Source organism: Mandrillus leucophaeus, unplaced genomic scaffold (genome assembly GCF_000951045.1).
Source record: "Mandrillus leucophaeus isolate KB7577 unplaced genomic scaffold, Mleu.le_1.0 Scaffold236, whole genome shotgun sequence".
NCBI classification, from domain to species: Eukaryota; Metazoa; Chordata; class Mammalia; order Primates; family Cercopithecidae; genus Mandrillus; species Mandrillus leucophaeus.
Window position 1 is genome coordinate 2,590,751 of NW_012102432.1, and position 24,478 is coordinate 2,615,228.

At 37.4% G+C, this 24,478-nt stretch overlaps 1 protein-coding gene across 6 annotated transcripts in view; it reads left to right on the forward strand.

Moving 5' to 3' along the window:
- ASPH (aspartate beta-hydroxylase) overlaps positions 1 to 24,478 on the forward strand; it is a 186,865-nt gene that overhangs the window by 26,455 nt on the left and 135,932 nt on the right. For 4 of the 6 annotated variants that reach the window (XM_011982164.1, XM_011982165.1, XM_011982166.1 and 1 more), the window contains 7 exons: positions 10,298 to 10,390; positions 12,840 to 12,914; positions 17,111 to 17,239; positions 19,350 to 19,382; positions 19,990 to 20,046; positions 20,588 to 20,635; positions 21,121 to 21,153. In XM_011982164.1, the coding sequence (XP_011837554.1) occupies positions 10,298 to 10,390; positions 12,840 to 12,914; positions 17,111 to 17,239; positions 19,350 to 19,382; positions 19,990 to 20,046; positions 20,588 to 20,635; positions 21,121 to 21,153 (468 nt within the window). The remainder of the gene's footprint in view (positions 1 to 10,297; positions 10,391 to 12,839; positions 12,915 to 17,110; positions 17,240 to 19,349; positions 19,383 to 19,989; positions 20,047 to 20,587; positions 20,636 to 21,120; positions 21,154 to 24,478) is intronic. The other 2 variants (XM_011982167.1, XM_011982168.1) reach the window with 2 other exon arrangements.

Below are 24,478 nucleotides of genomic sequence, written 5' to 3' on the forward strand. Positions count from 1 at the left end.
ACCACAAATATTTTATTTTCAAATAGGGTTATTAATAACAGAATAAAAAATGCTACCACCATATTTTTTAAAACGTATTTCTTTACTTTTTTTTGAAGGTCTTAAAAATAGAGATTTTGGGCCTAGTTAAAGATATTTCAACTCAGAAATGAGTACAGTTAAGTGTAAATATTTCTAAATGTACACCTTTTTCTTATGTTAACACCTTTTACTATTTAAAGTCAAATACTTTATGACATTTAGTTGACAGAAATTTCAACTTAATAGAATTATGCAACAGAGATGAAATCCTAGAGAATAATATCTCTAATATAATCCTGTTATTTTATTGCTTAAAAACTAACACGACTTGGAGTTTTATGTTTTGATTAGTCAGGATTCATCTTAGCTCACTTCCCAGGTCTTCACTGTGCTGGTTTCTGCCTGACTTACTCTATTTGGAGATGCTACCACTTGGTAACCAAGATGGTCCTCAGCAGGCTCTAGACTAGTCTTTCTAATTTACCAACCCCAATGCAGATGGCTCTGGGAGAGAGAATTCCAGTTGGCCTGCTTAGGCCTGGTGAACATCTGGGACCATTTTTGTAGTTGAAGATGGCGATTCTTCCCAGGCGCACACCTGTGCACAAAGCTTTGGAGTGGGAGTTGAGTGGGTCCCACTCAAACTTCATCAAACATAGGGCTTCTGGGACAAGAAAGTGAGGCTTTGAGAACTGGACAGAACAAGAAGCAGAACACGTCCCCCAGGCATATGAAAGTTAAACAATTCTCAAACCATATCCCCATGTTAGATCTTTTCTCATGAGATAAATTGAATGCTTTTTTTAAAAACTTACGTACAAAATGTTAAGTGCTGTCTTCTCTAAAGATTTTCTGTTCTCCCTTGAAGAAGGGCAAACAATTATAAGTGAATTTGTTGAGAGCATTCTAGTAATTTTTACCTTAGTTTTTAAGCTCAATGTCTATGGGGCAGAAGATACATAAATACTAAACTCTAAACAAATGAGTGAAAATATTTTGGAATAACCTAATCATCATAAGCACATAAGAATTGTCTATTGCTATTTAGTACAGTACTTTGAAATGTTTTGGCTATATCATTGATTTTTTCCTTTGACTGTTAGCTCAAGAATTGAAACCCCTCAGCTAAAACATTTAAAGATCCTTTAAAAGCACTTGTAGACTAGAACTTGATTTATTTTTTCCCTTCTCTCTTCTTTTCCCCTTTCCTTCTCTTTTCTTTCTTTTTGTACATGTTTCAACTAACTTTTATTGAAGTTGAAGTCACACTTTATCCAACTGCCTTAACACTTAAGCTTCAAGTAAAAACAAGCTTTCAGTCATGATTAGTGCGTTAAAGTCATGCATTGCACTCTCAGTTTTACACTTTTTATTCAGTAGGTTGTTTCTGTATTGTTTACTTCATATTGTTTTCTAAGTATAATTAAAACCAGAAAGGTTACCTTTTTAAATAAGCCAGCTACAACAGGGACAAGGAATTCACAATACTAAGTAGTTGGGGGTCAGAAGCTGTTTTTGGGAAGACCTGGAAGGGGATAATTACTAAAAATGTAAGTTTATTTTGCCTTATCCCTGACAACATTTGATTTAAATTATATTATGACATGATACTTACAAACCTTTTAAATGACATTATTGGCATAGTTTTCGTAAACTTTGTAAGAAAAAGACATTTCACATTTTAGTAGCACAATCATTATTAAGATAGTCAATTTTGTGAAAATAATTGAGTGCCAATGAATTTTTCCAAGGATGATCTTGTATCTTCTATATATTGTAATATTTAGATACTTCCTTTTGAAGCACTTACATCATCATTGAATTTTTTGTCATTTGTTGTGTCACCTAGTTTCTGTTTCATTTTCTAATGGCTTCATATGTATATGAATTTTAGTTATTCCTAACATCATTGGTGTCACCATTTTGAATTTTTTTAAAAAACAAGATTTTCAATTTTACTTTATAGGTAATTTGCATTGTATATAGATGATCCTCTCAAAATTTCACAATGAGATACTGATGAAGAAATTGATATAAATCAGTCAGCATGAACACTCTAATTAATCCAGAGGACCACTTGAGTTAATTCTGTACGTAGTTGCTTTATTGAGAATATTTTATATTATGACCTGTTCAGCTATTCAAGTTTGTAACATCAGAGGTCCTCATAATAATACTTGGATAATAAAGATTCCCCATAGACACTTGCATTGAAAAGCAAAAGGAGTAAACAAGTATCATTTTTAATTTGAAATGTTTTAAGTTAACTGTAATGTTATTGTCCATGAAATGGGTCTGGTGACTTAGGCTCTATCTCTTCACATTTATTTCTTTCTCGTGTGCCCTCAATTGTTCCTTCTTCTGTTAATGCCCACTGGTAATAATTCTCAAAATTGATTGCTCAGAATATTCCATTGTAAAATGCATCTTGGAAATGGTTGTTTTCCTCATTTGTAAACTGAAGACCATGGCTGTTCCTCAAGGTATTTCTCAGAAGCAGTCAATGTTGCATATGTGTCAACAGCCAGCACATTGTTGGGCATTCTGTTTCCCTTTTTCATTGGTAGAATAATAATAGTGATAGTCAACCAAGATGTCTCACTCAGGGTTTAAAAACTTGGAAGCACTGAAACTGTGATTCCTGTTCCTACTTTTGTCAACAGATTGCAAAACAAATATTTAAGTCCTTTATCCTTTATAATGAATGTGTCTTTGTGAAATGAGTATACTGGAGCCTGATTTATTCTACTGAGATCATTGAGGGAGCAAATGCAAATAATTATAAATGTTACACATGGGTGAAGCTATAAGAATGCTTAGTTTTTAAAAGAATATTGTGACGACATGAAAACGCAAGATATAAAGGCTAGACAAAAAGTTACGAAATAAACTATAGCCTTAAGTATATGATACAATCAAGAAGCCTAATAACCAGCCTAATTGTGAAAAACTTATGTTTGTTTTGTATTCAGATCACATTTTTCCATAGACGTGATTTTATGGTCTTCAGAGATTATTTTTTACTGTGGTCCACAAAAATTGATTTAATTCTAATATCCAGTTCTGCAAGTCTCATTGTAACTATGTTTCTATGGAAAGTGCATCTATCATTCTGCCTTGGGATATTAGGAATATATTTAGTTTTACTTCTGAATGTTCTCCAGAATTTCTTGGGTTACATCCATGGTGTTAAATTCATTCAGATACCTTACATGGACAAAAATCATGGATTGACTGACATAATTGTAAAGCCCAGGAGTAGTTTTGGCTTTTTTCTTTTGTTATGCTGGATCTAGGTGCTCAAACCATGTTCTCAACCTCCACCTGTCTATGGACCCTCAAGAGTGTTGGCTTTCTTCTCAGGCAGTCTCGTGTGCTCATCTTCAACCGTACTCCTTATGGGGTAGGAGATAAGAAAGCTGTGATTGGTGACACCCTGGGATATGTGAGTGCCCACTTTTAAAGTGTTGGGTAAAGAAGAATTCCCCTAAGGAAGTTAGTGTGTTTTTGCCAGAAGGAGGAGGAATTGGTGCACTGAAAGTAGGCAGATGATGGAGTTTGTTTCTCCTTTTTCTACCCATCCCATTCCTACTTCTCCCCCTGCCCAAATACAGAGGTGAATGGGATGGGCCAAAATAGATATTTCAGAATAAGAAACTATGGAGCTAAACGTTGGGTACTCATGGGCATAAAGATGGAAATGAGACACTAGAACTTTTAGAGAGGGGGAGAGGGAGGGAGACAAGGGTTGAAAAACTAACAATTGGGTGCTATGCTCATTACCTGAGTGATGGAATCATTCACATTCTAAATTTCAAAATCACACAATATACCCATGCAACAAACTTGCATGTGCTCCTTGAATCTAAATAGAAATTGAAATTATATTTAAAAATAAAAATAAAAAAAGAAGAGAAGAGAGAGAAGGGAGAAGAGAGAGATCTCATTCCAAACAATTATTGGTCAACAATAGTTTCAGACCATTGAAAGAATATAAGAGAATGTTGACCTGGTAATAAATATTGCCATTTAGATGTCAGGTAATGAAGTTTATTTTGCTGTTAAGCTCTCTCCATTTTGCCCCATTCTGTTTAGAAGGAAAGTTTTTGTGTTTAGGAAACTAAAGGATGGGTGATATGTAGCAGACCCATCAGGTTATTTTCATGAAAACCTAGTTTGGGCTAATCTGAAAGATTTCCTCAATAACAGTCTTTAGTCTCTTATCCTTTCTTCTCCTTTTGCCTAAGAATATAATTGTGTAAGCTAGATGTTTATTCCTTAGCTATCATTTTTACATAGGAATCAATTTCTGCAAGAGCTCTGTAAGCCCTACAAAGCAGAAAGTCATCCATTTCTTCTTTGTTCTCATGTAATGTCTCATTTGATTTCACTTTATGTATCTATTTTTTGCTCCATGTTAAGTCAGGTATGCATACATCATAGAAGTCTGCCTCTTGTTTCCATCTTCTTTGCCTTATGTATCACTTCTCTTGTATCCTACTAGAGGAAGATGATCTATGCTTAAAGCTCTTATTGTTTTTGATAATTATATAACACCAACATGCTGTGTCTATAATTCCCATTTATTGACTCAACTAATATTTTTTAGTATCTACAGCATGTCGGGGAATGGGCAAGGCATGGGGGATACAAGAGATTGAGGTGGCTGCAATCCCTGCAGTGAAATGCTATGAAATAAGCAAAGGGCTGAGGGAGAAAGTAATGAGACTGGAGCAATTGTCAGTACAACCCACTAGTCCCTCCACCTAGAATGTGCTCCTGAACATGCTCCTGCTCTGTGTGGTGGGCTACCTTTGTCTCTCCCACAGGACCCAGCCCAGTCATCACCTCTGCACTCAGATGTCTCTGACCCTCCCAAGTGGCTGCACCCCGCATACTCCAGTTATCACCCTCATCACCTTGCCTCATTCTTGGACTTTGCTGCCAGACTACGATTTATCTCGAGCACCTTTGCTAATAACTGACACTAATAGGCATTCAGTGTTTGTTTATTGAATGGTGAATATACCAAACAAATTATCTAAAAAATTTCAGGTGTATATATACCATTGAAGAATATTCAAGAAGAAAAAATCGTGTGTGTGTGTGTTTAAAGAAACCAAAAGATTGTTCAGTAATTGCAGTGTTTTAACTACCTTGGAAGTTGCCTGTGACTGGCAGGGAGGGGATGTAAAGATTTTTTTTTAGAAGAAATAAAAGTATTTTTTGGAAAAATACTTATTTAAATTATCTCACTTAATTCTTAAAGCCCTTCTTAGGGGTCCTGTTTTGTCCCCTTTTTTGCATTTGTGGAAACCAAAAAGTGTAGCTGTGGTTAACGCTGAGATAGAATTCAAATGGAATTCAAAGGCATCCTCTTGTCCCAGGTGCCTGAACTCTTACAAACCATGCTGAGTTGCATGTCCTTTAACTGTATTTTTCATTATGTTAAAGTGAGTCCACTCTCACCAGTCTTTGTTGAGTCCCTTCATTGGTGCTGAAGCCAGGCTCTTGGGAACCTTATTGGCAGTGTTTAATTCTTTTGTAATTTATGTCTGTTTGAAGTCTGTCTGTCCAGCTTGGGTTACATAAAGATGCTTTGAATCTGGAATGGCTGTTACTGCATATCATGGGGCAGCTGTGAGTACCTGGTGGTCTCAGAATTTTGATAAGTTCTGAGACTGCTGTTGGTATACTGAGGAAGATCTGCATTCACTGATTATACAGGCCAGGAGCAACAGTGAGGATTAGCATAGTTTCCTAGTATGCATGCCTTTCTGGTGTATTGATTTCCCAGAATATTTCTCAAATTTCATGTACCTATGAGCCTTATTCTTGGGGTAAATTGATTTATACTGCTAGACTCCTCACAATTGACACACTACCACTTCTGAGCACTTACCCTTCACAGATAACCCTAGCTGGAGTAACCTGAATTAGTAAGGACACGTTTTCTTTCATCTGTACACCTTTGAATTCGTAAACCAAAGATTAAAACACTAATTTTAAAAAACATTCTAGCTTTTTATGGGATAGGTGTATGAAATTCTATGAAACAAAATACGTTTATAATTGTTTGCCAGGTTTTTTTGAGGGAGTGGCTTGCTTATAACTCTTATGAGAAGTAAATCCTTTGTGTTCCCTCAAGTCACAGTCCTTGGATCCAGCATCCAGGGCCTTTCTGATATGCACACTTCTCTTGGTGCCTCAGCCACCTTTCTCCTTGGCGCCAAATGTGTTCCCAGTTGAGGAATTTCTTACAGTCACGTGCTTCATGCTAACATTTTGGTTAAGGATGGGCTACATGTATTATAGCGGTCCCATAAGATCATAGTGCCATGTTTATACTGTACCTTTTCTATGTTTAGATTCACAAGTACTTTGTGTTACAATTGTCTGTAGTATTCGGTACAGTATGTGCTGTACAGTTTTGTAGCCTGGGAACAATAGGATATTGCATACAGTCTAGGTGTGTGGCAGGCTATACCTTCTAAGTTTGCCTAGGCACACTGCGATGTTCCCACAATTGTAAAATTTCTAATGGCACATTTCAAGGTGCATTTCCACACATTCCTCAGAATATATCTCTATTGTTAAGCAACACGTGACTGAACTTGCAGTTCCCTACCTGAAACAGACGTGTAACTTACATAGCCACATCCCCGATTTCCTTCAGGGTCTGTTCACATGTTATCAGTGAGTCCTTTTGACCAAGTATTATGAATAGTCCCACCCCTACTTTTCCCTTATGTGCTTCTGTTCCGTGTCTTCCCCGTACCATATGTCCCCATCCAATATACTCTAAATAGTTCATGTTTCTTATTTTTTAAATTGCTCTCTCCCCCAGAAGGTAGGTGTGTTGTTTTCATTTACTGTAGAATAATGCCTTGAATTAATATATGCTAAATATTTGTTGAATGATTAAACACAACATACAATTTAGTAAGTTTACAACTACTACATATTTATGGAAAGAAATATATTGATTCTTTCTCATTATGGGCAACAGTGAATAAAGTAAGCTAATCTTGGGCTTGGGTATTTGTGTTGTTTATCATATTTGCTGTAAGTGGTTGATTCAAAGTGCTGATTTCATTTGCTTTTCATAGCTTCATCTAATTTTAATTGAAATTGGAGGGGCAATTATATAGTGATTAAATGCAAATGTTTTATAATTTCCAAATTTATCTGATGAACCGAAAGAACTAAAACCGAGTTATGTTTTAAGGGAATTAATGTGTTTTCCAAATCATGTTGTGGCCATTGCTGTGGACTGGCAGTAACTATTCACCATACGTAATGACTGGAAGGCAGCTGTGGACACCCTGTTCCTTTTGCCAGCATAGGAATGGAAGTGGATCCCAGTCCTGATGATTAACACTGAAAAGGAAGACTTCTGGCAGCTTCTGGAAAAGATTTCCTGAAACCTAAGAAAGAAGCAGAGCAAGAGATGCTCCTTTTGCTTCTGGATATCGCCTTGTCTGAAAAAGAAGCTTGCAGCTGGGGAGCTCTGATTGCCAGCCTGAGGGTGAAGCTTGACCTGCAATGCAGCCAGCTGCCTCTGCACTTCTTGTTTAGTTAGATGATAAATTTCCTTCCTGTTCAACCGTTGTAAGCTGGCATTTTGGTAACTGCAGCCCCAGGAACATCAAAACACATCTCATGTCATAACTTTGAACGTCATAATGTCATAATTTTGAATATTTATTTCATTGCTACATCATTGCCACTTGTACCTCATAATAAATCCATTTGAACACCTTTCCTATGACTGAATTGAGCTTATATGCATTTACTTTTCTTAATTCATTTTTGCTTGCTTTTTCCCTCAAATTTTAGAACTAAAATGAGTTTGGATGGCAAAAAGTTTTTTTGGAAACACTGAAATAAAATCTTGTAGGGCAAATTCGTCCATATGGGTTGTTAAAGCACTTGTAGTCTAGAATATGTTTTTGTTAAGTTTTAAAAAGTTTATAGAGGTCTAGAGGAGGAAATGTATAATATGATCTCAGCTTCTTTGAAGTTTACAATATTGTTTATTTTTGTACTGATTTCATCTCTGGAAATAGCTATGACCAGGTATTAACTATTTTATAATATACCTTCCACTTTGGACAGGGCAAAAAAGTCAGTATTTTTTGCTATGTGCTTTTGCTTTCTCCTGTGTTTCCTATGTTTTGCAATTTCAATTTTAGAGACAAATAAGTTCCAGTTGGCTAGAGAAAGCTGACTCTCAGAGGCATTGTATGTCGGAATGTTGGCATACTAGTAGTATTTGAACATGTAGCATTATAATTTTTTTTCAAGTGAAACTTCTAAACTCATTAAGAATGGGGTTTTCAGGCAGTTTAAATCTTTATCGTTTGGTGAGAAAACATTTCATTGCTTGTATAGTACATGGAACACAGTTTGAGAGCCTGCTACAAGTGGGGTCAGTGAAGGATGACCCTGTAATTTTTCATTCAGACAGATAGTTTCGAGAGTGAAATAATTCCAGGACAGCAGACATAAACTGGGAGTGTCTCAGGCAAACTAGACTCATGGCACTGAAATGATGGATGCTGGAGTAGAAATATGGATCTCTGGTACATAGGAGTAGAGAAGTACTAATGTGAGTCGCCTTCCCTCTTCTACTCAGCTACTGGAATGCGCCTAAGAAGCGCTGGCCCTGCAGGGAATCTCCACAGCCATTTAGACTTAGCAGAGTAGTCACATCACTGGGTGTATTCAGCTCTTCAGCAAGTGTTCATTGAGCAATTGCTATGTGCCAAGTGTTAGCTGAAGTGCTGAGAGTGATAAATTACTTGATTCTTGAGATTCTTAAGCTTTTTCCCATTCATTCAGCAGAACTTGGCAATGAATCATTCCGTACCTGTTCCATTAACAGTTGAGGGAAGTAAAAATGATTATTTAAATGGTAAAAGGGAGGGCAGCCCTAAATTTGAATTTGAAATATGATGTCTTTTACTAGGCCTTCATCTCTACCCCCTCCTCCCTGAACTTGAACTACAATTAGGACCTCTGTATAATCCCTTTGCAATCTTTCTTACAGTTAGAGATAACTTAGGTGTCAAACACAACTGACACAACTGTATGTGTTGGTGTCAGGTGTACTAGTGGTGAGTTTTGTTTGGAAATAGTGTTGCAAATGGTAACTGCAGGAAATGTAAGTGATGCGGCAGGGTCCTGTGTATCTGTCTCTGTTTCTTCTAAAATTTGGAAAGAGGAACGTGGGAGTATGTTTTTGTCGATAAAAGAAAAATGAAGAGACATAGAAAAAACAGTGAAAAAGGAAAAATAATAAAAAAGAAGAGTAATACATCGAAATGAGAATTTTCCAGACCACATTAGTGTGCATACATGAGTTGCACAGAGTTGCTTAAGATTAGAACACTGCCCTTCATGTCACCTTGACCTTCCTGCCGCAGGCTGTGCCTGCACAGAGCACTCCCTTTAGTGACTATGCTTGCTGGGAGATTCTTAATGAGGTCAGGAGCAGTCCAGGATCAGCAAACGGAATCTTTGAACTCTTGAATTTAGCTCTTTTCCAAATAGTTGGATTTAATTGAGGATCTGTTTTAATGTTCCACATACAAAATACCAAATAACTTCAAATAACTAACTTAATATAATAGATTTTAGACTGGCTTTAACTTTAAAATCAGTTTTCATATACCCTGATATCTTATTTTTCTTAGGACTTGTAAAAGGAAGAAGAACTTTTAAATTTTTATGTATTTTAGCTGTTATAGAATAATATGATTACTTGTAGGGGTTTCCTTTAGAAGATAATAAATAGTTATGTATGATTTCTTTTTCTTTTTAACTGTTTTTCAAGTAGAATAAATAAAGATATAAGTGAGAACATTGAGTGTACCTGAATAACAGAAAGTTCAAGTGTGTCTTAGTTGCCTCATTGCTGAATTCAAACTTCAGGACTTAGGAATTAATCGCTTATGAGCACAAAAGGAGCTTGAACTCACATTGAACTTTTGGCAGGTTTAGACATGACTATTTTAGAGATTCATGAACATTTAAACAATGATTTTGTTTTAATTTGAAGTAAAAAGCTAACTTAGACAAAGATATTAACACATGAGCCTTTAATATGAAGTTGAAGAGTAAACTGTTTTCCTACCTCACTTTTTAAGCATGCAATTTTAGAAACTATTCATTACCTGCACTATTGATTAAATGTTTGAGAATATTTTCCTGGTTTAATATGACAGAAAACCCCAAAAAAACTCAAGTTAACTTTGTGAATAAAAAAATGCAGGACTTAAAGAGAGATCTACTTCAGAGCCAGCAGTCCCGCCAGAAGAGGCTGAGCCACACACTGAGCCCGAGGAGCAGGCTCCTGTGGAGGCAGGTAAGCTTGTCCTCATCCTCGAGTCTCGCCCAGGTGTGCCTGAACCTGACAGGTATCCCCATTTGCAGAATCCTGTTTTACCTGGAATTTGTTTCACATTGTTTACAGAATAAATATCTACTTTTTTTCTCTTCTGAAATTATATAGTATTTTTCTAGTAGAAATTGGCACAGGATAATTTTAATTTTTAAGATCAGCTCCAAGGCAGACAGTTGTTCTTTGTCCAAAACCACACATTTAGGAACATCATGAACTGAATGTTGTTTCTTGATTCCAATTCCAGCACTACTGTACTATATTACCTTGAAAGTGAAAATATACACAATTCTACACTCGTGTTATCATTTGTCACGTGATTTAATAGATCTAGTGGTTTCTCAATCTTTTTTATATGAGGGTCTCTTGTCTATCTTAAAAGACTTCCCAAACCTCCCTGTGGCCATCTATGGAGCCTGTTTTGTGTCTACATGAGTTCATAAATCAAGCATCTCTGTAGTTAATCCAAAGTCTATGACTATAGGTAACAAAATCGTGAAATATTTTAATAAGTTAGTAAATTGAATACAGTCTCTAAACCTCTGGTTTCCTTATGCCACCTCTTGGAAGTTTAAGGAATGACACTACGTATTTACTGAAAAGTACTGGATCCAAATGGTACTTTGGCTGATTTTATCACTGTGTGCTGAGGAATAACTTTTAATTTTTCTTCCTTTAAGGCCAATATGTTGCTCTGAGTTTTGTTATTTGTTGAATTTTTAATCCTAGGACAATGTATTCTTTCTCATTCCTGTAGAATTGCTATGATCATACCATAGCTCCAGAACAGAGAGTAACTTTTAAAACATTTTATTGAGATTTAGAACCTCAAATTTTACTTTGTACTAAAATAAAACCGCTCTTGACCCCTACATTTCTTTTTATCTGCCACCTAATCCCTCTCCTCTCTATAATAGCCACAATTTTGAAAGAAGAATCCACAATTACTTTTTTACCTTATTTTCCATTCACTTTTTTAACCCACTACACTCCAGCTTCTGCATCTTCCAGTCTCCTCCAGAGGAGAGAATATTTGAATATTTATTTCATTGCAAAATTATGGAAAGCTGAAATGACATGGAGCCCTCACTAAGTTGAAAGCCGGTGCTAATAGCAGATGATTCTGGAGAAGTGTGTGAGGGCTCAGTTGTGGAGGTATTATATTCTGCTCCTAGGAACTGAGGCTTTCACCAGTTTGGGCAAAGATAGCCATTAAAGAGTGAGCAGAGTACACCACCCTCCACTTCTGGTAACTCAAATTATATTCTCTTTGGATGGTGATTTCAGCAGTTATGAACCTGGAAATCCAGTTAGGAAGCTATCTTAGGCTTTGTGAGAGCGGATGGCAATTGGCAGACTCTATAATTGCGCAAGACTACATATATAAATGGCTTGTGAAATAATAAACAATTATTAAAAATAGGCATTTTTATGCTTTGGAAATGATTTTGTAGTGTGATTAGCATAGCAGATATTACATTTAAACTCTTTTCCTTCCTGAGGTCTAAATTAACTTATTCTATATTTTTGTCATGGGAGATTAGCTCTTTGACATAACTGATGCCACTGGCATTATCTCACATAACAGCATTTGTGATACCAAGTGTGGTGCTACTTTTATTCACTGAACATAGATTATATTTACTAAAGAACTTATAACAGTATCAATATAGTTATAGCTTCTTGTTCATTGTGTGATGTTGCAGTTAAATCTGATAATCTGTTAAACACCACAGTGTTTTTGGAATGTCATCATTTATGTTCACTTTTGTAATTCACTTTATTTGAATCTATGGACTTCAATGTCAGATGTGGTTCTCCAAAGCTGAAAGGATTGTCAGTTACAATGTAAGGTTTTCTACTGACACTTCCTGACAAATCTGAGTGAGAGCAGTCGGCCACCTCTGAGTACTCAGTCCTCCCACCCGCAAGAGTGCCCTTTCTCCTCTCAGGGAAGATAGATAATGGTTGGCCAGATACTTCAATCTGTATTGACCTTGTCTTCCACATTTCTGTCTTTATTCCCAACTATTTCCCTTTATGAAAGCTTTGTTCTTCCCACTTTATTTTATCATTATTGCAAATTTTATTAACTAGAAACTGGAGTCATTTTGCTTTTAATAAGGCTCTTTTGTTAAATAAAAATCTAAGCCTGACTTAGTTTTCTTTCTTTAAAAATCTTATTGAAAGTTTTTTAACGCTTAAGTCTGTTGATAAAATAAAACAAATTTCACATATCTACCATATTTGCCAGCACAGAACAAAAAATGGTAAGCTGACAGAGAAATAATGCATAGTTGCTTAGTCAAATGTGTTCATTTTAATGTGTATGCACCAACATCGTGTTTGAGTGTTAGGGGTCCATATTAATGTTTGAACTTTTCTACTTAGCTATGTTTTGCAATTATTTTAGAACCTCAGAATATCGAAGATGAAGCAAAAGAACAAATTCAGTCCCTTCTCCATGAAATGGTACATGCAGAACATGGTATGAATTAAAATCTGCTCTTTGTTTTGAGTTACTAAAATAACACTTAGTTATGTAAAATGACTTGGGCATTTGTTTTAAAATGTAAAGGCTAATTGGGTGTTTGCGTTTTTTAAAAAGTTTTTGAATTCAAAGTTAGAGAACAGGTGTTGTTTTTGAAATAGCACCAAACTTGCTTTATTCCACTTCACTGTGGAGGAACTCATTGCATACATCTAAGAGAGAACTGGTGGGAATAAATGAGAATGAACAGATTGAAAACAGTGATCCATCAGGAACAGAAGGGGAGGGCGGAGAGGAGGAAAGTGGGACACAGGCCCACGGTCAGGCTTATCCAGGTGTTGTCCTCCACCTCGATTTCGCTTTATGGTTGGCTGGTCACCACAACAAAAACGAAGACACATTTAATTGCATAGGTTGCACTAAGCAGACAGGAAAAAAAAAACTTGAGAATATAAAACATTTTCCCAGTACTTAAATTTTAAAATTTCTCATGGCGAGCTCTGTGTAGAGGATTCTAAGTAATAATCCAGAAACTAATGTTTTAAGGTTTTATAAGGCTGCTTCTTGAAGCATCCCTTGATAAAAACAGAGATCGTGATCCCAAAACGTAACTCAAGAAGGGATTGTGGAGTGGGCAGGATGCTCTGGAATCCTGATTCTCCTGATGATTTGGTGATCCAAGGGTGGCCTAAAAGAAAATAAAATTATGTTTCTTAAAAACAAACAATGCCCTATGGTATAAACTGTTTGTTGCCAGTAGATGCTGGGGGTGTAGGAGCCTGTACCCTTTTATTTCTAGCTGCTTTGCCGCCTGGAAAGCTACTCACTGGCCTGTATGAGCAAGTGCAGGCTTCCCCTTCCTCAAGCCTTCCCTCCCCACCGCACCACAACTTTAACTTAACAGAAGGAAAATCCAGTCTAAATAAATAAGTGATTTAAATATAATGGGGTAAGTGCTGTTATGGTAATAAAACACGGGATGCTCTTTAGGTCTTACTCAGAAGCGGGGTCAGAAGCGGCTGGTGTAGACCTTTGCCAGGCCAGTGCTATTTTAAGCAGAGGGCATATGCCAGAGACAGGAAAGGACCTGAAAGTAGTTCAGAATGGATGGCACATGGAATGTGTAGGTGGCGAGTCATGAGAAAAAGAGTATTTTTTACTTGATTCTAAGAGTAACTGAAGCCATTGGGGAAGGTATTTAGGAGTGTTATGCCTTCTGTCTGTAGCATGAAAAATGCATGGGAGGGATTCAAGAGTGCAGCTGGGAGACGAGATGTAGGTTGTACAGGTAATGATGATTTGGGATGGTAGCAAACTTGCCTCAGCCAAAGGAGGGGGTGGAGAGAAATAGACCCCTAAGATGTTTAGGCGGTGGGAGGTGGGCAGGCAGCCAAAAGAGGGAAGCAGTCAAGTCTAGCACCGTGTCCTGGCCACAGCCTCCTTCTTGGACTTGTTCTTTTCTTTAATCACATTTAGAAAATCACATTTATGGCTCATGGCTATAAATATTCTTTGTATGTTGATAGCTTTTAAATATATAGCTGCAGCCCTGATTGCTCATCTAAACTCTGGGTTTACCTAACTGCATACTTGGCATCTCAATTTGGATGTCTTATGGATGTCTCAGACTTAAAGCATGCCTGCCATGGAACTCATGATTCTTCCCACACCTCACAGCTCCTCCTCACCCCAATCCTCCCCAAATTTCTTATGCTAGTCTTTTATATCTTAGTTAATGGTCCTCCTACCCTCTTAGTTGCTTAATTTGAAAACTCGAGAGTTTTCTTTGATTTTTCTTCTCTCCTCAGATATAATCCATCAGCAAATCCTGTCAGCATTGCCCCAGCACTGATTTTGGCTCTCTAGGGCCTCGGTGTGACCGTGGCTTCTTGCCATGACCATTGCAGTAGCACAGTAGCATCCCGCTGGGTCTCCCTGTTTCCATACTTGCTCCTCTGTAACCTGTGCTTAATGTGGCCCAGCCAGTTGTGCCTTGTCTGATCCCAGCCTCTTTTTCCCCTTCAGTGACTTTTCTCTAGCCCAGCTGGCCTCTCTTTTCCTTGTAATTGCCAAGCCTATCACTGTTTTGGCACCTCTGCACCTGGTATATCTTTCGCTGAGATGTGTGTCCCACCCCTGCCCAATCATATCTCTCAGACTGAACATAACCTCCCTGCCTCCATCATGGTGCATTCACAACTGGACTCAGGTCCTGCATCTGCCATTAATTAGCCATGTGGCTTTAGCACAGTTTTTCAAGTTCTTCATCTTTCAAAGTAGGATACCAGTACCTACCTCACAGGGAGAATATAACAGCTGCAGAGGGCTTGACCATGCCTAGAGTCTCGTGAACCCTTAGGAAATTTTTCATGGTAGGCTGTCACTGAGCAGTGGAGACTCAAAGATAGTGTTCAATGTTTGACTGGTTTCCTTACAGAAAACAGGAATACTTCCATTGAACAGCTGCATATGAAAGCTAAATCCTGCTAGTGTAAAAATCATCAAATTTCAGTGGATAGAATGAAAGCAGAATAAGGAAAGAGGAGTGTGATAAAAAGAAAAAGAGAAAGAAAATGGGCAACAGAAATTCAAATTGGTGGTTTGCTGAATAGCAGAAAATCTGAAATGAGGAAAAACAATATTGCAAGCTATGAGAAGACAGAAAACAAATAGCATCAACATAAATAGGCCTGCCTGATTCACTAACACCCAAGAGCATCACCTTGCCACACTAAAGGGAGAGTAACTAAGGAAGGCTTCTTGCAGTCTGGGCTGGGGTTGCGGGTAGGGTGATTCAGTAGCTGTACAAATGACAATGTCATTATTACTCTAATAATGATGATAGTCACACCTAAATACTTAGGGCCAGGCATTTTTCTAAGTGTTTTAATCTTCACAATAATGTTACAAATAGATATTATTCCCATTTTATGGGAGGGAAATCTGTGGCACAGGGTAGTTAAGTAATTTGCCCACAGTCACGCAGCTGGTATAGAAGAGCCTGAATCTACAGCCATGCGTTCCAGACACCATACTCCTAATCCCTGAACTACACTGCAAAGCCAAGTCCTGCCCATTCACGTTCTTTAGAGTATTTTACACAGGAGATACTCTGCTGGAAGCCAGATCAAGTTACGTTGGGATGAAATACCCAGTCTTAACCATGTTGCAGTGGAATAATGTAACATGTCCAACCTCTACACAAAAGAAGCAGAGCAGTTCACTATATCATAGAAGTTAATCACAGAAGAGAAAGTGGGCATCTTTGCATTACTTAAAGCCTAATAGGAACTTTTGAATATATAGTATGATTCGGGTAAACCTGTGACCTAGCATATAATTCATTTTTATTTATTTTTTATTTTATTTTATGTATTTTTTTGAGACAGTCTCACTGTGTCACCCAGGCTGGAGTACAGTGGCACCATCTTGGCTAACTGCAACTTCTGCCTCCCAGGTTCAATCAGTTCTCCTGCCTCAGCCTCCCAAGTAGCTGGGACTACAGGCACGGGCCACCACGCCTGACTAATTGTTGTACTTTTAGTAGAGATGGAGTTTTACCATGTTGGCCAGACAGGTCTTGAACTCCTGACCTCAAGCGATCTGCCTGCCTCAGCCTCCCAAAGTGCTGGGATTGCAGGCGTGAGCCGCCATGCCTGGCCCTAGCATATAATTTAGATAGGTGGCTAGTTACTCTTTGCTATAGAATATTTGAATAGTCATTTAAAGTTGTTACCTGGAATTCTGTGTAAATTCCCAGGAAAAGGCCATAGAGTAGCCTTTTCTCTGACCTGAGGATAATTGAAGAGGCAAATATATTAGTAATAATTAGGAATTATTTTATTCATTCATCAAATATTTAATGAGTGCTTCCTGTAGCTAGACATGGCCCTAGGTGGCTGGGAATATATAATGAATAAAATATATAAGCTTCCTGTCCTGATATACAGCATCCTAATGAGAGGAAACCTGTCCCCCACCACATATACTTAGGCAGATTAGCACTTGGCCAGAGGAAGAAAATAGCTCTAGAGTGGACAATGGTGTCTTCATTGGCCAAAAGGAGGGGCAGGGGAAGCCCCAGCAGCAGGAGCAAGTGTGTGGCGGCCCTTCACAAGGGGCTTTCGTGTCTCAGTTGGCTGTTGCCAGTGGGTCCTCACTATAGACCAGTGTCACTTTGTTCATTGTCATAGTTGAAGGAGAAGACTTGCAACAAGAAGATGGACCCACAGGAGAACCACAACAAGAAGATGACGAGTTTCTTACGGTGACTGTTGTAGGTGATAGATTTGAGACCCTGGAAGTCGAAGTATCTCATGAAGGTAGAACTTTTTTTTTTCAAGTTTCAGGATAAAATAAAATCAATGACTTATAATTACTGAAGTTTTTCTTAAACCCCTTTAAAATGGATATTTAACTTTTGCTTAGATTTTTAAAAGTTGACGCTTAAAGCTTCAATTAAAGTGAATTTTTTCTTAAAATAGATATCTTGATTTTGGTTCAAAGCACTTTTCAGGAAAACTCAGAATATACAAATTTCTTATAAATAGTAAGTCAAATACTTCAGGAAACTAGTGTTACTATATTCTTCTGCTTAGGGTGCTATTTGTTAAATGAAATTCAAACAACTGATGAAATATTGGACGTGATAATCTATCACAGGCTCATGTTCTTACATGAACTCTGTAATTACAGTGAGCAAAACACAATTCTTAGCTTCTGTACCAGGCATTGGCAAACTTTTTTTTGTAGATAGCCAAAGAGTAAATATTTCAGGTTCCCCAGATCATACAGACTCTGTTCAGCTACTCAACTCTGCCATCACAGCATAAAAGCAGTCTTCGATAGTTCCTAAGTGGGTCAGTGTGGCTGTGTTTTTATATAACTTATTTATAAAATCCTACCCAACATGGCTGGTAAATGCAGCGGCTTGAGCACAGCTCACTCCAGCCTTGACCTCCCAGGCTCAAGCAATCCTCCCACCTCAGCCTCTCCTGTAGCTGGAACCACAGACATATGCTTCCATGCCCTGCCAATTTTTAAATTTTTTATAGTGGCAAGGTGGTTATGTCGTCCAGGCTGTCTCAAACTCCTGGCCTCAAGCAGTTCTCCTGCCTCAGCTTCCCAAAGTGTTGGGATTTCAGGCATAAGCCGTTGTGTGTCCAGTTAGCAAACACTTTTTAAAAGCATAAAAATAATGAAAAGTAGTTTATCTACTTTGCACAATACTAAATATTTTGGAAAATAACTTTAGAAGCAGGTAGCTCCTACTTTCCAAAAACTTATATCCATGCCTATTGTTTAGAGCAGGAAATGCACTTTCCCATAAAAATATGGGATGGTTTTGTTTTCAAAAGAATTGTATATAGTGCATAATTTTCTGTGAAAAATACAAGCACACAATCCTTTTGAACATCTATATGATTGTTTTTTGCTGCAGTACACATTGAAAATAGGCACTTACAGACTAGCTTCAGAACTTTATCCCTTTAGTAATCATTTATGTCATGATTTCTTTGGAACAGTGTTTCCAGTTTCTGAGTAGGGATACTGATAAAATGATTTCCACATTTCCTGTTGCTTCTTCTCTCCAGTCTTTGGCCAAAATGGCTCAGTAAGATTGACAGTTGCTCAGAATTTTGTATCTACATGTTGTTTATGCAACAAATTTCAGTTAAGATGCTCAAATAAACAGAAGCATGAGGAATTTGATATTCTTAAAGTTAGGAGTCACAGATTGGGAGTAGGAAGAAACACTTCTAAGAAGTTCACAAATTGCAGAAACCTTACTTTCTGCTCTAATCTTTAATTAGGACATAGATGCAGTTTGAACTTAAAAATTGGTTGTTAAAAGTCTTCAGAAAATAAAAATATTTATTCTTTATATATGTATTGAATAAAATTAACAAGGTCATAAGTGTGGTGACGGTCATACAATGGCAGCTCTTTTGCTATCTGAGGTGTATGGGTTAAGTGTTCAACACATTTACCCTTCAGCTCCCTAAGGGTGTAAAGCCTCTGCCACTGTTTTTCTCTGTTCCCATCCATAGTTGCTGTACTTTCGCTCTAGAAAATGGTAGGACAGGTCCAGGAAATAGCACATTCTACTGGCATGTGAAGTGGGTTAGAAATGAACAGCTTTCCTGGTTTGGCCTGTGTCACTGTCACTCTAAGTTGTCCTCTCTCTTTAGTCCAAGGGTGGTGGTTGTCAGCCTTGTGGGGTTGAGTGGATTGAGAAGAATGTGTGAGACATCCCACAGTGTAGTTCTAGTGAAATATAAAAGTGTTAAACAGCCTTTTAATTGATAATCCCATTTTTTAATTTTTTAAATAAAATTAATGATAAGCATAGATTCAAAGTACTTATACAGGATATATACATACCATTTTGTAAAAGCAGTAAATATCAATCTAATATATATATTTTTTCAGAAACCGAGCATAGTTACCATGTGGAAGAGACAGGTGAGATTTTAATTTAATACTGTTATTTCTTAATTAGGGTGAGTCTTCCTTTAAAAGGGCATCATAAAGTACATAATATCTATTATTAATGATATATTTCAATATACACAGCATATGCAATTAATAATTTTATCATATGTTTTATAATTTATGATATTTCTTTTTGAATATGCTTTTTTGTGTTTTGACGCCTATTTCCTGAGGATAAATTCTCAGTAGGATTACTAGTTCAAAAGATATAATGGAATTGCATGTTTTGTAGCTTTCAATTACAAAGTCAACGAAAGGTCTAAATCATGTTTTGTCACATGCCAGCGCGCTTAAAGGGCATGGCCACGGGAGGTGGACGCATCATCTGTTAGCACTTTACTGTTTTGCGGTTCGAGTATAAACCAATTGATAACAGTCCCCTCTTATTCATCTTTGCATTTGGCATTTAACACACTTAATACCTATTTGTTCCAGGAATGAGCATGTTTGAATATCATTATGACTTGATTTTGCATTTCTATCATAACTAAAAAGTGTGTCTTTCTGGTTTCGAATATTACGTGTATTCCTTGTTTGAGACATAGTTGTAATTTCCTAATTATTCCCTAATTTATAGTTTCACAAGACTATAATCAGGATATGGAAGAGATGATGTCTGAGCAGGAAAATCCAGGTTTGTAAATGTTTAAATTATTGATATGTGTTTTCTGATTGAGACAGTGGCCAAGGCTGTTTTATTCCAGGGTTAACAATTGTGATTCAACACAGAGATCCCTGTATGGTATTTATAATCACTTTTGATTGGTCAGATACTTATAGAAATGTCTGAATGTAGTTTAATACTACATGGAGGGATGAGTGAAAAAGGAGACATATGGAGGGATGAGAGAAAAAGGAGATGTATTTTTCAAAACCACTGTTGAGATTTTGGTCATTGTAGGTAGGGTGTAGGAAAGAATATTTGAAAATTGAAGGGGCAGTGTGATGTACTATAAAGTCAAGGCTGGGTGCAAATCCCAGTTCTACTTTTTCCTATCTTTGTGACTTAGACATCAAATTGTGGAACTTTATTCAGCTTAAATTTTATTAAATGATAATGAAAACATCTATCTGGCAAAGTTGTGAAGGTAATTAATTTAAGAATCTCCTAGAATGCTGTCTGGCAGCGTGTTTGGTTTTTTCCTGTTTGGCAAAGGTGTATTTTTGTTTTTTAGATGCCAGTGAACCAGTAGGAGAAGATGAAAGATTGCACCACGATACAGGTATTAGATGAGCATTTTCATTCGATTTAAAATATTACTGTAGATTTTTCAGTCACATGCTGTGTTTACATGGTGATTTTTCTTTTAAAGGCATCAAAGAAGTAATTTCAGCATCTAATTCGTGACATTTTATTTTATAACAAAGTTAGACTGTTATAAGAATATCAGGCTTTCATATTTCACCTCATCAACTAACCCCTCCATAACAAAACAGGATGTCAAATTTTAGTGCTGTTTTTGTGTATCAAATTCTTCTGTGTCAATTTGAGAAAGTTTAATGAAAATAATTTACCTGCTGTTTAATTGCTTTTGGGCAGAGGCATTTATTATTGACTGTGCAGACATTAATATTTGAAGGAATAGAGTTCTATGTTTATGACTAAGTAGTTTTTTGTTTGTTTTAACTGAACAGGTGTTTAGAATGACTCAGTTAATACTTATTTTGCTTTTATTCTCTCTCTCTCTTTTTTTTTTTTTTTTTGCAGATGACGTAACATACCAAGTCTATGAGGAACAAGGTTTGCAAATGCTTTCTTTTATTGTCTTTTTTTCTTTTTTTTATTTTTAGTTTTTGAGATGGAGTTTCGCTCTTGTTGCCCAGGCTGCTGTACAGTGGCACAATCTCGGCCCACTACAACCTCCGCCTCCTGGGTTCAAGCGATTCTCCTGCCTCAGCCTCCTGAGTAGCTGGGATTACAGGCATGTGCCACCACGCCCGGCTACTTTTGTATTTTTAGTAGAGATGAGATTTCTCCATGTTGGTCAGACTTGCCTCGAACTCCCAACCTCAGGTAATCTTCCCGCCTCGGCCTCCCAAAGTGCTAGGATTACAGGCATGAGCCACCGCGCCCGGCCTGCAAATGCTTTCTAACCTTAAGCCACCTACTTGTTTTAAAATATACATATAGTTTGACTATAAGATGTGGAACATTAAACTATAAATATTGCAACTTAAAACATCCAGATGAATGGTAGTGTTCAAAGAATTCACTTAGGGAGACTGTTTACCCATTCCACTGCCTCTGCCATTGCCTAAATAATTTCTTAAACTCTACAAGTTGCCTTAGGTGGCAGTTACAGTCATTCAAGAAAACCAATCTCAGTACTTTATAGTTGTCTCTCTTTTGACTAAAATATGCATGAACAACTACTTCAGCCAGAGTTTAATTGCTCTAGCTGCTTCTACAGATTAATCCCATTCTCAGAGATGACTGATTTGTCTCCTTGGGGAAGGTTAAGAAGCACTGGGTTCCAGGCTTAAAGGCAGTGTGGAGAAAACAGTTCTGGCAAATTTGCGCAGCAGCAGCATCTGATTCAGTTTAGGCCTGTACCTCCCTCCTCTTGTGTCCAACCATTGCCTGGACTATTGTGTTGAATTCCGTGAAGTAGATTTTATTTTCTCTGCTTCCCAAAGGAGAAAAATAAGGTTCTGACATTATAAATAAGCTGCCCAAGAATGTATGACTAAGAAATAATAGAGCCAATAATATATCCTCTTTATTCCATTATCCTCAAAGATGATTATGTAGAAAGAGAGAAGTCAATTGGATATAACTTTACGTGTAAAGCAAGAAAGATGAAGAAATATATCGTAATTGAGTTGGCGAGTATGAAGGACTTTCTATGTTCTAGATGGTTTTAGGGCTTGGAATTCAAATATGAGTAACATAGGGTCCCTGCTTTCAAGGAGTTTACAGTGTCTTGATAGTGAGTCACAGTTGAAGAAAATTAGGAGTGTTTATAAATATGAGTCATATTTATATGATGATTTCAGATTTGAGACCCTACCAAGTTCATCATCTATAGTGGCTGTTTCTAATGGGATATGAATGACACCATGGGAAAAATCCTAGGTTGTGTCTTTAGGTACTGATAATATTTCCGAAAAGAATTTGGACCTGATGTGTTCACAGGAAGATTTGGGGCCGAGGGAAGGTGGGGGAATAATTTGGTCTTGAGATTACACTTAGATTTTCTTTCCAATCTTAAATTTTAAGGAGACACTAGGAATTTATAAATACAAGTTGCATGTAATGACGGGATTTGAGATATTTTCCTCGTTTCTACCAATCATTATAATGTTTTTAAAAATACACTACAAAGAAGCCGGGCGCGGTGGCTCACGCCTGTAATGCCAGCACTTTGGGAGGCCGAGGCGGGTGGATCACGAGTTCAGGAGATTGAGACCATCCTGGTTAATACGGTGAAACCCCATCTCTACTAAAAATACAAAAAATTGGCCGAGCATGGTGGCGGGTGCCTGTAGTCCCAGCCCTATTCGGGAGGCTGAGGAAGGAGAGTGGCATGAACCTGGGAGGCGGAGGTTGCAGTGAGCTGAGAATGCACCACTGTACTCCAGCCTGGGCAACAGATTGAGACTCCATCTCAAAAATAAAAAATTAAATATATATATATATATATATGTGTGTGTGTGTGTGTGTGTGTGTATACACTATAAAGAACATGTTTGGAATGCAGTTTGTAAATCTAGAGGAATTTAAAGTCAAACTCATAAGAAGTATAAAATTAGTTACCATGAAAAATGTTATATATTTTCATAGGGCAGATTATCATAATAAATACAATTTAAAATGTTAACAAAAGGCAGTAAATATAACCTAAGGGATCAACATGATTTGGTAAGGTACGTTGGATTTCTTTGCTATATAAAACATAAACTGTTTCAAACCAATAGATCTAATTGAACAGAGTATTATTCACTATATGCTAAAACAATACCTTTGTGAAAATTCAGGAATCAGAGTAGGAAAACCAAGTAACTGACATGTAAGTGAAACTATAAGTAGGGTGAAAACAAAACCACATTTCAATGGGAGAATAGAATATATTCGGTATGAAACTCCCAAACCCTATAACATACACTTTGATAGAACTATAGCAGGAACCAGCTTCTACATCAAAGATAACCTAGGAATCATCATGCTTACATTGGACAAACCTGGGATGTGATAGTATGGCCTTACCATGTAATTGACTTATTTATTCATACCCTGTTTAGTGTCTTCTGTCCAAAACATAGGACACTGAAGCAGTTCTGGTGAAGAACACACATGGTTCCTGTTTTCATGGATCTTATATTTTAGCAGGGGAGTAGAAATTAAGCAATTTCAATGTAGTTTTCATTTCCAGTTGTGATAAGTGCTGGGAAGAACAAGTACAGTGGTAACAAGAATATATAATAAAGAGACCTTACCTAGTTTGTGGATGAGGCAGGGCCTGCCTGAAGTATGAGCTGAAGGTGAGAACAATTTACAAAGCAAGGGGAAAGGTGACTGGAGAGTCTTATGAGGTCTCTGACGTCAACTTGCAAGAGTAAGGCTGAGGTGGTGAAATGGGCTGGGTTCAGAGGGTGCCTGTGAGCGAGGTCAAGGATTTTCATCTTCACCTTTGAGCACTGCCAAGTCAGATCTGCATTTTGAAAAGATTGATTGATCTGGCATGTAACAGACTAGAGAGACAAGAGTCAATACAGGGAGAAGAGTTAAGTTAGCTGTAATCATCCAAATTGGGTCTTTCCCTGCGTCACATCTCTCTCTGCCTGATAAGGAACCAAAGGAGATGATTTTCAAGAAGGGGATGTTCAGTGGTGCCCTGTGCTGCTGAGAACCGTGTGAGATGAGTGCTGAAAACCTGCCCTGATCTGGCGCTGCAGTGACTTCAACGGGTGGCCTTAGCTGGAACTGTTTCAGTGGACGGATAGGACAGAGATGATCATTTAAACCAGTGTGGTGGCAATGATGGAGAAGGGGAGTGGGCAAAGTTGAGAAATGCTTAGAAGGTAAAATTGGCAGATCTTGATGCGTGGGTGTAGCTGGGGGGAGA